Source organism: Papaver somniferum, chromosome 7 (assembly GCF_003573695.1).
Source record: "Papaver somniferum cultivar HN1 chromosome 7, ASM357369v1, whole genome shotgun sequence".
Classification (NCBI taxonomy): Eukaryota; Viridiplantae; Streptophyta; class Magnoliopsida; order Ranunculales; family Papaveraceae; genus Papaver; species Papaver somniferum.
The window spans coordinates 219,894,484-219,911,529 of NC_039364.1; the positions used below are offsets into that span (position 1 = coordinate 219,894,484).

At 36.4% G+C, this 17,046-nt stretch overlaps 1 protein-coding gene across 1 annotated transcript; it reads left to right on the forward strand.

The window, feature by feature from the left end:
• Positions 1–5,508: 5,508 nt before the first annotated feature.
• Positions 5,509–8,669, forward strand: LOC113299607 (calumenin-B-like). Its single transcript, XM_026548660.1, has 6 exons — positions 5,509–6,256; positions 7,206–7,308; positions 7,392–7,457; positions 7,642–7,821; positions 7,923–8,019; positions 8,287–8,669. Exons 1-6 carry the CDS (start codon positions 5,650–5,652, stop codon positions 8,404–8,406), a joined length of 1,173 nt encoding a protein of 390 aa, XP_026404445.1. The 5' UTR covers positions 5,509–5,649; the 3' UTR covers positions 8,407–8,669.
• Positions 8,670–17,046: the final 8,377 nt, after the last annotated feature.

Here is a 17,046-nt window from a genome sequence, read left to right on the forward strand (position 1 = left end):
AGCTATTTTTGTTTTCATCTTCTTATGTTATTTTTTAGGTTTATTGGTTATTAAATTCTAAAAATATTTGGAGGACGATGTTTATTGCAGTATTTTAATGGTTTGTGATATTGCAATATTTTTTATGGGATATGTATTGTTTACGTCCGTGAACTTGAAGGTCCCATATTGCAGTCAAAAGTAAAGTCGTTCATGAATCGGTATTCGTATTGATGAAAGGACGAATGGACTTTTGACATATATAAAAGATATGCCTATGCAATCATGTATTTGATGGAAAATAGGATGAAATATTTTGTTCAACAAGGATAAAGTCTATTATGTCGTTATGATGGAAAATAGAATAGATCCTTGTATGTTATCCACGGTATTGATCTTCATTGATCCATTTTGTTATGTTGTACCGCGAAGGCTCCATTGTGTGTCTTATGTTGAGCACCATACAACTAAGTCGATTATTCTTATTGGCTTGTTCGTTGTTCCATAAGATACTATATGTCGAGCATTAGGAACTAAATTAATCAACTAGTTTGGTTATTTAGTTAGTACTCCATGAGTTTTCTTTCTTATGTCGAGTACATGTACGGTTAAGGTTGTCATATTCTATGATAAACTTAGTCGGGGTTCCATAAGTTCTTTTATGTTGAGCCCAAAATATTTAAATTAATTACTTCGGTGATTAGTTTGCTTGTTTGTATTCCAATTAAATTGATTATAGGTTCTCTTGTAATTAATCTAGTTGAGTTTTCATATATTCCACAAGTTCTTGTGTTGAGTATATGAAAGGCTACACTATCATATCCTTTGGTTAATGTAGTCATATATTCCGTAAGGTTTTCCTTATGTTGAGTATTTGAACGGTTAAGTTAGTCATCTCCGTGTGATTGACTTAGTCGTAGATCCGTGAGTTTACTTATGTTGAGCACTTTCAATTAAATTGATGACTTTTGTGGTTTGATTTAGTTGCGTATTCCAATTGAATTAATCATGGGTTTACTTGTGGTTAATTTGGTTGAGATTTGGATATAGAAAATCATTCCTATGGTTTTTGGTGTACAATAAAAAATCCTTCTTTTGTTTCGAAATTAAGGTCGCTCTTGTTGTTCTCTCGGGAATGACATCAAATGGGGGAGAGTTCTTTTGAACTTGTGCTTAATGGTAATATCTTGCGGGGAGTGCGGATGTGGAATTTTATAGGGGTTATCTTATATCTTAAAACTCCTTGATGAATGTTGTTAGCTTCGGCTATTAGATTGCATCTAAATTAAGTTGGTATGTATTTTTCTTTTGGTCATGAAATGTCCCTTGTGGAAACTTCATTATGATCCCATTCTTGTACCATTGCCAATTCTATTGAAAAAAGGGGGATAAATATTGTAGTTACACTACAAATACATATGGTTTTCGGATCATTGTGTAAGGGGGAGTGGTTTCCATGATCGAGATGGAGTATTGACTAAGGGGGAGTAATACATATCACCGTAGTATTATTGTTAAAGTCGTGATACAATTGGACTTTGATGTTATATAATAATACTATGACACTGTATAATAATGATCGAGAATCTCGATTTCTCTCATTATTATAGCTACGGATCTTCAACAACGATGGTGTTAAACTTACAACCTTTGGGATCATTGGAGTACTTGGAAGGACGAAGATTTCAAGGAACGTTGAAGATTAGACTATGGAATAGGAGCCACTAAAGTTTATCTTTTTTGTATTCCATATGTACTAATAGTTTTGTTACTAAAATTGACAAAGGGGGAGATTGTTAGAGCATAGCTCGGTCAACCTCGCATGCGTTGGTATCTCAAGCATGTTTGTCAATGTTAGTGATCAAAACTATAAGTCTTTATTTCTATCCTACATAGCTAAGTCTCGGACTAGGATAAAAAAGTGTATTTGAGCTCAAGGACTTCATGGCGATTCATCATACAACGACGAAGATCTATACAAGGAACCGTGGAACTTCATCAACAAAAAGGTATGTGGAGACTTGAACTTATCTATCACTCAAAAGTCTATCTCTTCTATCTCCTACTTCTCATGAGACAAAAGTCGTATGCTATATAGACTAGATCATACACATTTGACATTTCGAGCTGAGCATTCATTGCTTATCTTTTATCTCGAAATCGTGTGTTGGTAAAGCGTTCATTGCTTATCTATAACTAGGTGAAGATAAACTTGATCAAAACGTTCATTGCTTATTTATCACTAGGTGAAGATAAACTTGATCAAAGCGAAACGCTTTACCAACACACAATTTCGAGATAAAAGATAAGAAATGAATGCTCAGCTCGAAATGTCAAATGTGTATGATCTAGTCTATATAGCATACGACTTTTGTCTCATCTGAAGTAGGAGATAGAATAGATAGACTTTTGAGTGATAGATAAGTTCAAATCTCCACATACCTTTTTGTTGATGAAGTTCCACGGTTCCTTGTATAGATCTTCGTCGTTGTGTGATGAATCGCCATGAAGTCCTTGAGATCAACTACACTTTTCTACCCTAGTCCGAGACTTAGCTATGTAGGCTAGAAATTAAGACTTATAGTTTTGATCACTAACATTAACAAACATGCTTGAGATAGCAACGCATGCGAGGTTGACCGATCTATGCTCTAACATTTACATTCTCACTTCTTTAGACAGTGGGCCATCCTTGAAAGTATATATGGGGTCTGCCCTGGGCTTGTTAATGAGAAGCTTGAGCCTATTTTCTTGCTTTTGGAACATTCTTTTCATTCTTGAGTCAACTAACAATTGGATATCGCTTCGAGCAATGACTAGATTTATCTCAAAGTCATGGTCCCCAGGTGCAGACAATATTTGGTTAGCCATCGAGCTATAATTTCTGAAATATCGTCTCAACTGCTCTTGATGACTAATTAGTTTTAACTTGTCGGTCGGTTGAGACGCGTTCTCTAGTGATGGAGGTTGAGTTGTTGTCACTAGTGGAGTGTTGGTGCCGGTAGGGTCATTTAATTGACTATGTCAATCAATGTCAAAATTGACTTCAACAACTCCTGGAACATGTTTTGAGATATTTGTATGAATGGTGTAGTCGATGTAGGTAGAGCTCGAAGTAACCTTCCTCTCTCTTGTGGAGTGACAGTTGTACCCACCAATACTGCTATTGGATGGCCTTCTAGGCCTAGTACAGTGGATGGTGTGGTCGGCACATCACCACTTGGAATTGTTCTCTCAGGTTGAGCTCGATGTGGCGAAGTCACTCGACCTGGAGGAGAGTTTTGTATGACTGGAGTTGTTACCTCTGAGGTACTCGGTGCAGCTGTTCGACCTGCCGATATTACTCCAGGTCGGGGTGGTAAGACTCTTCTTCGTAGTTGCGATGCCATTTTCCTTGTACTACACAAGATGACAAACCACACATGAGTTAGTATGACCGTGTGATTTCATTGGATCTTTCATATCTCGAATCGTCCTTTTACGCCCAAAACAGAAAAATCATTTGAAAGATGTAATTTCTCAATATTGGATCATGCATTTAAGATTTTTTTTTTGTTGGTGATTCTTCTTATCCATAAAATTTTACCAGCGTAGCTCGAAAATTGGGCAGAGAACAGATAGAAGATGCTAGATCTATAAGATAACCGTTTACATTTTGTATAGTAATGATAATATTTCTGTTTGTCGACCAGATTTGGAAACTTCATGAAATATTTTTATAACGATATAAGTCGGTTAATAGTTATTCAACTCAACTTCTTTGTACAACACATCTAAAGATTGATAATCGATCTAACATTTCATCACTTAACTCTAAATCAACTTCAGATCATTCAATCTGCGTAAGATAAGATCTAGATAGTGTTAAACACGCAAATTTCCATGATGGTAATACTAGAATTTGAGATGACTATATATTCAAGATAGCTAGATCAAGATGATCATGCTCTATTTCGGATATAACATCGGCCTAAACTTTAGATATGTTGAGATATCGATCGATTTAAAGAAATTGCATGTAGATTAAGCTAAAGCATGAAGCAATGATGGTTATATGATCTATCTGAGCATGATTTAGATTCATATCAAGATATTCAAACGCATATAAACAGAGTTTATGCTTTTAAGCAAGATTTTGGATCAACATTATCATATGATAATGCAATTCTGATTTCAGAATTTATTTTTCTCCTCAAAAAAGGATTATTATGCATTAGAATTATGATCTTCAATAAATTTCAAGATCAGAATCATTATTATGATGCATCCTTAGTCGATACCAATGGAGATGCATATCTTTCGTATCGTCTGATCGATCTTACGAAATACGAACCTACACAATATTATGATTTGATTACTGGTTTCAGTCCAATTTTCAGACTCGATCTGTTTTTGATCTTCGTCTGAAGATGATTATCTTAGTTCAGTTTGTGATTATCGAATTATCTCTTGGTCATGATCGCAACTTAGTCAGAGAGAGAATCAGAGAAAGATAACTCTTATTCATTTAGTTAGATTGAATCGTACGTCTTAGTTTGCAAAGAGAGCTAGTTTAGCGTGTGACTCACGCTAAACACGTTAACACAAAGGGTCCACTTGTGCCTAGCTGGAGGTGACATCATGATCCACTCAGATTTTACTTTGTTAGTCGGTTAATCACTCGACCTGTGATCTTTAGAATATCTTGATCTTCAGGTCGCGATCCTGACAGTCTTGACCTAGTCTTCACTTCTCGCGTCTCCCACGTGTCATCCGTCGTATCTCGTCTTCTGTTAAGTCTTCATCTTTAAATTGTGCTCGATATAAGGACTTATAACTCGATCTCGACGTGAGCTCCTTTTTAGCTCTGAGTTCCAAGAAGCTCCAGCTGTCGGTTGCTGGTGGATGCTACATTTATCATAAATTACCCATAAAAATCCAAGGCTGATTAATCATTTTGTCAATATCTTTAATATAATTCCATTGAGGAAGAACAAATTAGCCGCATAAGCCTTTATTGATGAAATTTCTTTCTTATCGGAGGAAAAAAAATGAAAACAAACAATTGTTATCATGATTCCATAATCCTCATGAGATTAAAATATGTTTTAGACTGATTCTAACAATTAACCAATTATGTTTAACAAAAATGAGCAGTGGTCGTCGGAACCGGGTCTAGGAGTCTCTGACCACTACGTCCACCAAGATTATAACTTAAACTACTAACCTAATACATAAGATTTTATCAACATTTTGGCTTAGATTGATTCTAACGTTCAAAGTTTTTAAGAACAAGACCAAAAAACAATCACTTATTCAACCAACCCCTTCACATTTTCAGACATTTTCCTAACTACCAACATAATTAAAGGAAAGTCGAATGCAATTAAGAGTTCTACAATGCTAAAAGTCAAACAAAACATTCTCCTCTTAAATGCCTAAAACACCCTCAAGGTGAGAACAAGATACTCCAACAATTTCCTCCTCATCTTCAGGTCATTAAAGTAATTATCCGAAGAAGTAACTGAGAAGAAGTAAAGAACCAATTGAGATTCAGATCTCTTCTCCACTTCCTCTTCAATTTTAGGGAAGTCCGAATGAAAGGAAGATAAAACCTATTTATAAACCCTAATCTTTCTCAGCTGAATTTCAGTCCAAAAATCGTCAAACCCCTTTGAGATTTTTGAATGAATGGGTAAAGTCTCAGTAATAATCTACATTTCAGTAGCTTTATTACTACTTTTTTTAATTTCACATTCACCAAAAAAACACTCAAATAATCATCACCGTCGTCTTAAACTCCGATCAACTTTTAAGTTCTCAGACAAACATCATGAACCTGTTCCATTTGATCCAATAATAGCTGATATTGAGCGTCGTCGTGAAGATAGAGAATGGGAAAGGCAGTATTTTGAACATAATCATAAAGACTTTGTTGTTCATCATGATGAGGACCATCCTCATGATGGGCATGATCAACATCATGATCAGCATCAAGCAGCAGCACAAGCAGCTGAAGGGCAACCTGAATGGGAAGATTTTATGAATGCTGAAGATTATGTGAATGATGAAGATCGATTTAATGTTACTAATAGAATCTTAAGTTTATTTCCTAAGATTGATTTTAGTCCTGCGGATGGGTTTATTACTGAATCTGAATTGACTGATTGGAATTTGAATCAAGCTCATGAGGAGGTTATGCACCGTACTGATAGAGATTTGGAACTGCATGATAAGAATCGTGATGGGTTTGTATCTTTTGCTGAGTATGAAGCTCCTACTTGGGTTCGTAATGCAGGTTAGGAGGTTTTCTCTCTTTTGCTCCTATGTCTTGTGATCTGTGGTTGAATTGTTTTTGTTATTGCTTCAATTAGTCAAATTTCAAAACTTGATTTTGGGTTTTGGATGATGGGTTCTTGATTGTGAGAATTTGATATAGTATATGAACTTTGAAAACATAGATGCTGTTAGGGTTTCGGTCATTAGTCATTGATACAAAATCTAGTCAAACTTGGGGCACAATTGGAGCGAGGGTTTTGGGTAAATTTAGTAGTGCCAATTTGTGTAAGACTCAGGCGTCTGTACTGAGCTTCTTAGTGTTGTGTGAATTTGAGCTGTCGATAGATGAAGCCATTCTGATCAGGGTTTTTTTAGGTGGCAATTGTGATATGCTTTTTTATCAATGCCTGCAACACATCGTTTGTTTGTTCAGTTCTCAATGGAACTTTAAGGTCATTTATCTGCAACACATGGCTTCTTTGTTTCCATACGAGGTTAAGCTATTATCATGCTGTTCTGGTAGCACAATGATGAAAAGCCCTTACCTTGTTTGTTTCATGCTGTTCTGGCAGCACAATGGGGAAAAGGCCTTACCTTGTTTTATGCTGTTTTGGTAGCACAACATGAAAAGGACAAATCTTGTTTCATGCTGTTTTGGCAGCCATAATGGAAAGGCCAAATTTTGTTTCATGCTGTTATATGGTAGCATCATCCTCGGTTACGTAGACTTTGGTTGCATGTTGCATCCCCTTGTTTATTCAAGCCTAATGTTTGAGTATAAAGGTCACAGTTGGTGTATTTATTAACTACAAGTGGTTCAGCCTGGAGACCTTTCTTCTGTGATCAGTGTTTTACAACTTAGTGCCTTGTGTAATTCTAGTATTCATATCCTATCAATATATGTTTTCTGGTAGGATATACTGCCTTAGATTACCATCTGTTGACAATTAATGTTTGTTTTGCATCAGATAACAATTCATTTGGGTATGATATGGGTTGGTGGAGAGAAGAGCATTTCAATGCTTCAGATGCCGATGGGGATGGTTTACTTAATCGGACAGAATTTAATGAGTAGGCTTCAACTTGCTTTCATATTTTTATTCTCTTAATTACTTAAAATAGTATCCTGATTTAACCTCACCTTGTGTTGTTAGCTTTCTGCATCCGGCTGACAGCAGTAACCCTAAGCTAATTGAGTGGTTGTGCAAGGAGGAAGTAAGGTAAAAATAGATCCTTCAAGCTTTGGTCTGTATAAAAATAAATGCAGCATTTTTCCTATTTCTCTCATAGTTTCCCTTTCTTTTTGTATATAATCATCTAAAAAGAAAGTAGAAAAAAGGAGAAGTTTCTTCTGTTTTTTGATTCTTTTTGTGCATGATAAAATTGTTGGGCTTTGCTTCACAGGGAGAGAGACACCGACAAAGACGGGAAGCTTAACTTTAAAGAATTTTTTCATGGGATGTTTGACTTGGTGCGGAACTATGATGAAGAAGGTCATAACGCTACACATCACTCGGACTCTGATGATTCAATGCAAGCACCTGCCAGGGTTTTGTTTCAGAAGATTGACCTAGATGGCGATGGGTACTAACCAGCCTAACTTATATTTCTTGTCACCTAAGACCCAAGTGTAATTTGTTGTTAGTTTATTAATTAAGCTGGCCTTTACCTTCTTTTGTTTTCAGATTTTTGTCAGACAAAGAACTGTTGCCAATAATCGGCAAACTTCATCCATCAGAGCGTTACTATGCCAAACAGCAAGCAGATTACACCATTTCGCAGGTAACAGTTGATTTGGATAAGTGTTCTCTTTTCACTAGAACATTTGCAGATACTACTTGCATGGTGTAATTGCAAATGGTGATTTTTACTCTGAATCTTGGAATGCTTGTTTGGTTTATTGAAATGACATAAAAACACGCATATACTAACAGTGAGAGATTATTGGGATCAAATGCAATCATTGGAGTTACAATAAAATATGGGTTGTTGAGCGTTGTTATGTTTCTAACATGGGACCTTCATCTAATGAAATGTCTAATTTTCCAGGCTGATTCTGATAAAGATGGTCGATTATCGTTGGCTGAAATGATTGATAACCCTTACGTGTTTTATAGTTCTATATTTAACGATGAAGAGGACTATGAGTATCACGATGAATTCCGTTAGTTTCAAGTTTTAACCTTGATGATCAAGTTCGTCTGTTGTGTTTATTATATTCATTCGTGAAAGATAAAAGAGAAAGATCATAGAACATTAGGATTTGTATACCAGGTTTGCAGGATTTTGTTACACATTTAAGGTTCAAATTCTTTTTGCAAGTTGTGTTATATAAATACTACAAACATTTTGTCTCTAAATTCATGTGGGTATATTGTTATCAGAATTAGTACCTGGTTCCTTGTTTATATATATATTCTTTACTTTCTATCTACAGTTCTTTTGCCATGACAATTCTTTTTTCTGATGAATTGACAATTTAATTACTAGAATTTAAAAATGAAACACAACTCAACATTTTATTGATGTAGATTAAACAGGTACATAGCTTGCATCCTTCTGTCATTATAAAGTAATAATAGGAGCAGTATCAGCCCATATATGAGTGAGCTTATCTACCCTAGCTAATTTAGACAGTGAAACAGCTACCTTATTTCTCTATTTTGGCACATAAGAATATTGCCAAGAGGTAAGAGTTTTTAAAAACAACTTAATCTTTAATAAAATTATGAAGTCTCGGTTCCGTACAGGCATCTTCTTTGTTAACCGCATCCACCACGGTCTTTGAATCAAGCTCAAAATGCACCTTCTCCAGGCTTTGCCCATCTTACAGCTTCTCACAGACCCATGCATTCAGCTTGTTCTGCACTTCTAATGTTCCTCAGGTGGATGCACCTTGCTGCCTGTTGTGCACCTGTAAAATTTCGAATGGTTAGACCAATTCATCATAGTTTATAGCAAGAACATCTGTGGGAGGAGGTATCCGGTGAATGTTATTGTGATTCACTTTGGTTATCTTGTTAGGATTAAGAGATTTCTGTGCTGCATGTTCTTCGAATAATAGTCTGCATCTGGTAGCCATCTTCTCTGGAGTAGAGATGGTGCTCTGAAAGACCTTGGCACATCTTGCATTCCAGATACACCATCCAACAATACCTCTTTTAACAACTCCATGTTCAGTAATCTGTTTATTGTGGAGACTGTTAAACCAACTGCAAACCCAGTCTACAGGGTTATTAGAGTTGTTAGTAGACCAGCCAATAGTTGAAAACCATACAGCTGGAGATTCCGAGTGTTGATCACAGAAAGGGCAAATGTCCACTAGTCCTGGAACTGTTGGACTAGAAACACATTTCCAAAGGAATTGACGTATTCTTGGAAGAGTAGGCAGCTTCCACAGAGAAGTAAAGATCTTCTGAATTCTAGGACCAACTGAAACAGTGAGATGCTTCTCTTCGAACATTTTCCGATAGCAAGACTTGACTGAAAAGTTTCCATTTTTCTCGAGAAGCCATATGATTCTGTCTTCTTAATTGATATGGATGGAGATATAAATAGTATAGCTTACAGTGACTTGATCGAACAGATCATGTAAGAGAGTTACGTTCCATCTAGATTATCTGAAGTGAAGAGCTGAGAAACATGAATGTAAAGAACTAAAGATGATGTACAGAGCAACCCTATTTTGGCTGAGGAGGAAGTAGGCAGATCTGCTATCCAACGGTGCTTCCATATGAGCATTTTTGTTCCATCTCCTAAACTCCAAGAATTATGTTGCCTAACAAATTTCAGTTACGAGCTTACACTTCTCAAAGACCATGTTGAGTTGTATTTCATTTTTTATTGGCTTACTTTAATTTTAAACAATAACTAAAATAAAAAATATATAATTAAATTGATGACATAGAGGTTATTCCGAAGGTCTAAATAAGATTTTTTTTTTTTTTTGAAGATCTTTGTATTTAATTTTTCATCCCACCTACTTTGTAAGATCTTTTTCTTTTTCTTTATTTTGAAGAAAAATGGTAGAATTTTATCAGAAATATAAAAAGGTATTACACAACTTGAGGAATGGCTCAAGCCCAACCACAATTACAGTTCTGAGACATTACAGTCCATAACGGAATCCCACTGTGATATTAACTCCCTAAAAGAGTGGAATTTTAACCAGTTTTGTAACCCTCCCCATTAAAAAATCCTGCGCCTTATCTCTATTATGACTTCATCTTTATCTCTGTCGCGTTTCTTGGCCATTACTCTTCTATTTCTCTCAGTCTAAATTGACCAAATCAATGCAAAAGGTAAGACTGGCCATACTTTTCTGCCGATTTTTCTTCCTTTCCTGCACTGCCAATTCTGCAACTGTTCTTGTAATGTGAGTCTGTGTGTCCATTGCTGATCCATTCTTGACAAGAAATAGTCTCATATGGCCTTGGAAAATGGACAAAGAAGGAGAATATAGTCTATTGTTTCCAACTCATTGTTGCATTGGCTGCACATGGTGTCTGTAATACTGCAGCCTCTGTGGTTCAAGTTATCAATGGTGGGAATTGCATTCTGTACTGCCATCCAAGCCAAAACCTGTGCTTTAGGTGGAACATGTTTTCTCCAAACGTATCCAAACTTCTGAGGGTCAGGGTGCATCTGTTTCATAATGAGTTGATATCCTTTTTTTGCAGTATAATTCCCAGTTTGGAAGGAAATTTGATCATTTGCTGTAGTCAGAATTGGCGGATTCCCAATTGTAGCAATGAGATTAGAGAGTTGAGTTTGGGATTCTGTAGATGTTGTCTGCTTTAGTTGAATGCACCAACTCCCATTTTGAATAAGTTCAACAATTTTTGCTCTCTTGTTGGATGCAGCTTTGTATGCTAAGGTGAAAGTTTGGCACAGAGGAGGTTGATCAGTCCATGGATCATTCCAGAACATCACAGAATTTCCATCACCAATAGAGAATTGTGAGTTTGTTTGCATTAGATTCCCTACATGTCGTATTCCTTTCCACATACCTCTTCCATGAGGAAGTTTAGATTCCATAAGATGCAAATCTTCAGCATCAGACTTAGACTTCAGTTGAACAACTCTTCTCTAAAGTGCTTCCTTTTCTTTTGCATATCTCCAGCTCCACTGGGATAATAAAGCTTTATTTGTGGCTTTCAGATGTCTGATCCCCGGCCCCCTAGTTTCTTTGGTTTGTTTATTTTATCCCAGGCCACCCAATTAATTTTTTTTCCTTTCTGAGCTAGCACCCCACAAAAACTCCCTCATTATTTTCACCATTTTCTTCTCTACTGCCACTGGAATTTGCAATAAAGACATGAAGTATACTAGAAGGCTTTCCAAAGCACTGTTGATTAAGATAATTCTTTGATCTCTAGATAAAAACCTCCTCCTCCGTTTTGCCAATTTCTTCTGGAATTTATCAATAATGGAATCTCATACTGACATTTGCTTCAATGTTGCTCCAAGAGGCATTCCAAGATATCTTAATGGGAGAGTTTCTACCTTGCAGTGCATGATTCTTGCAATTTCAACTATTTTGTGGTTTGCACTAATGCTGATCACAATGCTTTTCTCCATATTTACCCTTAACCCTGTAATGGCTTCATACACTTGAAGAATGAGCACTAAATTTTCATTCATTTCTTCTTTAGCATCTAAGAATATCAGTGTGTCATCAACAAATTGTAGATGAGACACACTGATTTGGTTATGTATATTGAATCTTGTAGTCATGTTCAGAGCTTCTCCCTTTTTTAATAGTTTAGTGAATATTTCAGCCACAAGTATAAATAAAAAAGGGGAGAGTGCATCACCTTATCTCAACCCTTTCTGGTGCTTGAACTTTGATGTGGCACTTCCATTAATGAGTATGGATGATTGGGAAGATGATAAACACCAGTAGATCCAGCTTCTCCATTTTTCCCCAAAACCAGAACCTTCTAAGAGTGAATCCAAGTAGTGCCAATTAACATTATCAAAAGCTTTTTCAATGTCAAGTTTACATAAGATGCATGGGACTTTGGATTTGAGTCTTGCATCCAATAACTCACTTGCCACTAGAATACCATCCTGTATTTGATGACCTTTTATGAAAGCTCCCTGGTGCTCTGATATCATCTTAGGTATTACTGTCTTGAACCTGTTTGCCATGGTTTTTGAGATTATCTTGTGTATACCCCCTACTAAGCTGATTGGCCTGAACATGTTTGGTCTAGATGAGTCTTCCTTCTTGGGTATTAGACTGATAAAGGAGCAATTCATTCTCCAGTCAAGCCTTTCCTCTTCTTGAAACTCTTTAACCACTGCCATGATATCTTCTTTCAATATTGGCCATGCCACTTTAAATAACTCCATTGGGTATCCATCTGGTCCTGGAGATTTTTTGTTACCACAACTTTTAATGGTGCTCCATATTTCTTCTTATTCTATTAGCCTTTCCAACCATTCTTTCTCAGTTGTGGATATTTTAGAAAAATCAGTAGAGTCAAGTTGAGGTATCCATTCAAACTTTTCTTTAAATAAATTTTAGAAGTAATATGTGAACTCATCTTTGATCTCTGTTTGGTTGAAGTTGTCTTCTCCATCTACTACTAATTTGTGCACTGTGTTCCTTCTTTCCTCACATTGGCCAGCTGATGCAAATATCTTGTGTTGTTCTCAACTTCATTCAAAGATTTTGTTTTAGCTCTACTTTGCCATTTCATGAATTCATCAAATCTTACATGTTTGAGTGTTGTTTTCCGTTGGGCTCTGTTAATAAATTCTTCATTTGTGAGCTTGGTCCCTTCCTCCTTTAATTTCAAGTCACGGATCTTTTTGCTTAGTTCCACCTTTGTTTTTGCAATCCGGCCATATTGTTCTTTGCTCCATTTCTTTAGAAAAAATTTGAGATTTTGGAGTTTCTTTGCTAATACATAGCTTGGAGAACCTGTGAATTGCATTGTGCTCCAACAGATTAGCAGATTACTCAAAACAGTCTTGTTAGTAAGCCAATAAAGCTTTAATCTGAAAGGGGGATTAGAAGCAGCAATATTACTTGTTGTCAGTAAGATTGGCGAGTGATCTGATGTTTCTCTAGATAGCACAGTTTGTGCTACAGATGGATATTTCTGTTCCATTGTTGGAGAGAGTAGTACTCTGTCCAGTCTACATAATATTGGGTCTTCTTGCATATTGGTCCAATTGTACAGTCCTCCACCAGCTGGTAAATCAATCAAATCAGCTTGAGCCATGAATTTGTTAAAGAGAGTCTTACCAAGTTTGGAGCCTTCCCTTTTGTTCCTCTCCCAACTTCTTCGCATAGCATTGAAATATCCATCTATTATCCAAGCATCATACGCCCAACCTGTTGTGTGTTCTAGCTCAATCCAAAATTCCTTCCGTTCTTCACTCTCGCAAGGAGAATAAACATTAGTTAGAGTCCATTCAAAATCTTCATTCCTGAATTTGAATTTGTTGTTGATGGTGCTGGGAGAGAATTCTTCATCTATGAAGTCTAATTTTTCATTGATGTCCATAGTGAAACTTCCTGAGTAGATCTCCATTAATCACATAAGGGGGTCTCCTCCTATAGTCAATGAGAGTATTCCAACCAAGGAGATTCTCTAGTGACGTCCAAGGTTCTGCGTAGATAGCTAGGGTTTGGAGTAAAGGTTTTGTGTACACCTCTTTTAAACCCTCCTGAGACTATAACTCGGCCACTAGGGCCACCTAGGGGTTTAAAGGTTTGTTGCACACGCTTAGTGCAATCGCGATGCCTGCGACAGTGAGTTAGAAATTTTATTTTCTAGATTAGATTTTCTCGAGGACTAGTAAATAATAAGTTTGGGGATCTAAATTGTATGTACTGTTAGTGCTCGATTTTGTACTTATTATGGATTTTTATGTCTTTGTAGGTGTTTTTGGAGAAATAAGCTTTTGCGGAGAAATTTGCTCGAAAAGTGGCATTTGAACCTTCGTAAGAATTATTAAAGGCACCTAAGAAATATGTTGGCGACACCCCAGACATGCGTCGAAAGCACCCAAGGAGTTGTTAAAAATACCCAGAAAATTACTGACCACACCCCTATTTTAGATAAGGGCACCTTGGGTGATAAAGGCACCTCCCTTCTTCCACTTTTGAAATTGCAAATTGGTGGGAAACTATACTTCTTAACCGCGTACGTTGCTGGCTGGGATTTAGTCGAGTTTCTCGGAGATTTTTATATGGAATTGGATTAGGAATGAGCTGTTAGACATAAACAAGGTCGGTAATCGAGTTGGTTTTGGAAAGAAATAAGATTTATACGTATATCTTATTAAAACAGGATATTGGAGAACATATAGAAATTTTGTGAAGAATATGGGAAAGATTTTCTCAAAATTTGGCATGGTGATGGATTGATATCAACCTGTTTCTATAAAACAGGGATAGTATGTCTTGTAGACTCGATAAAAAAAGGAAGTTCACCGGACTTTTATCTAAACAGGGAAAGAGAAAAGTTGTCGGGTTCTTGTGGTTTATTATTGGCAACTCCGTGAGGATTTATAGAAGGAATATCTTCCCAGCGATTCGTCTAGATCATGGAGAGAGTTGGGTAAGTTGAAAAAGAGGGGGTCTAACAACCACACCCAATAATTCGCTTAGGCAATCTGTATGGACTAACTCTAATATATTTCCAAGAGAATCAACTAGACAGTCAGACTCAATCAAGGAAAATACATCCAAGAGTTATATCTCAATTTCTCAAATCAATCTGCAATCGAACAGATAAAAATCTGTAAGATGGATTAATATGAGAAATAACTTGGACGGTACCAAAGACTAATATCCAAGCGTCAATCAATTTCAATCAACAACCAAAGTTTGGATTTACCAATTGATTGAACTACGCACAACCTGTGATATTTCAATTATGTAAAAATATAATGCGAAAAAGAAATAACACAGACACCAGACATTTTCTTAACGAGGAAACCGCAAATGCATAAAAACCTCGGGACCTAGTCCATATTTGAACACCACACTGTATTAAACCGCTACAGACTCTAGCCTACTACAAGTCAACTTCAGACTGGAATGTGGTTGAGCCCTAACCAATCTCACACAGATTAAGTACAATCGCGTTCCTTACACCTCTTGAAACATGCCGGATTCTGCGCACTTGATTCCCTTAGCTGATCTCACCCACAACTAAGAGTTGCTATGACCCAAAGTCGAACACTTGATAAACAAATATGTCTCACACAAAAAAGTCTATTGAATAGATAAATTTTTCTCCCACAGAAATACCTACGAGTTTTTGTTTCGTCTTTTGATAAATCAAGGTGAACAAGAACCAATTGATACACCAGAGTTATATTCCCGAAGAACTGCCTAGTAATATCAATCACTCACAATGATCTTAATCGTATGGTAGCGAAACAAGATATTGTGGAATCACAAACGATGAGACGAAGATGTTTGTGACTACTTTTTATCTTACCTATCGGAGATTAAATCTCGAGCAAATCTTAGAGAAGATAGTTCTCAAAATAAAGTAAGATCGGAACACGCAACTACAGAGAAAATAGTTGGGTCTGGCTTCAGAATCCTAATGAAGTCTTCGAGTCGTAAACCTATAATGGTTTTAGGAAAAACCCAGGTTAAAGGAGAATCGACTCTAGTCGCAACTAATATCACATAGGAGGTGTGGGGATTAGGTTTCCCAGTTGATAGAGTTCTCCCTTATATAGTCTTCAAATCAGGGTTTGCAATCAATGCTACCTTGGTAACAAAGCATTCAATATTCACCGCTAGATGAAAACTTGATTAGTGTCAAGCTAATATCTTTCAACCGTTAGATCGAACTTAGCTTGTTATACACCAATGAAATGTGACTTCATTTAGATATGAGTAACCGTACCTAAACGTGTACACATGGTTGTCTCAACAATAGTTAACCGGAGTTATCCATATGAACACTTTCATATCAACCTTGTTCATCTTAATCACAACTAGTTCAAATGACTCAAATGAAACTAGTTCTAGAGTTGTTCAATTGTTTATATTCTCATAGAAGTATACAAGACACAATTGAAGAAAAATCGATTTTGATTCACTCGAATCAATTCATGAACATCATAGCCACGGTTTGCAAAATATTGCATTCCTTATATATAGATGTATTTGTTCATGAACAAACCGATTTTAGAACTTAACCCACTCAAGTATGCAAACAGGTACACATACCTAAGTAGTCGGACTTGATCTGGGTTCGCCAGTATGCGAACGGGTATGCATACTGTCGTACATGACCAAACTCATTTGAATTCTCGGACTTGAACTTTTAAGCCGGTACGCATACGGGTATGCATACTATGGTTCCCGGACTTGGAATAACTTGTAACAGTTAGAAAACAAGTACGCATAATGTGTTATATCCAATCAATAGTTAATCGTTCTAAACTCCATGTTAATCATTGAAACATTCTTGGAAGACGAGAATAGCTGTCTCACACAAACTATTAGTTTCAAAGCAATTTTCAAGTGATCAATAGATCAATCGAAACATTCTGAGTCTACATCAAATGACTGTCTCACACAAATCATGTAAGATGTTACCAGGCGATTTTCACATGGTCATCTTTTGACTTTCGTCAAGAATATAGAAGAACTTGGTTAAAGCAAAAGCTTACCAACACATATTTCGAGAAATATGTAAGCGAGTTAAACTCAGCTCGAAATATCAAATGTGTATAATATAAAGTCTATATAGCTATACGACTTTTGTCTCAATAGGAGATAGAATAGAAATGGACTTCTGAGTGATAAATGAGTTCAAGTCT

Excerpts from the sequence above, each read along its gene's own strand:
- LOC113299607 (XM_026548660.1), top strand. The coding sequence starts at position 5,650 with ATGGGTAAAGTCTCAGTAATAATCTACATTTCAGTAGCTTTATTACTA. Across the intron at positions 6,257-7,205 it reads TACTTGGGTTCGTAATGCAG|ATAACAATTCATTTGGGTAT; the intron begins GTTAGGAGGTTT and ends GTTTTGCATCAG. Across the intron at positions 7,309-7,391 it reads AATCGGACAGAATTTAATGA|CTTTCTGCATCCGGCTGACA; the intron begins GTAGGCTTCAAC and ends TTGTGTTGTTAG.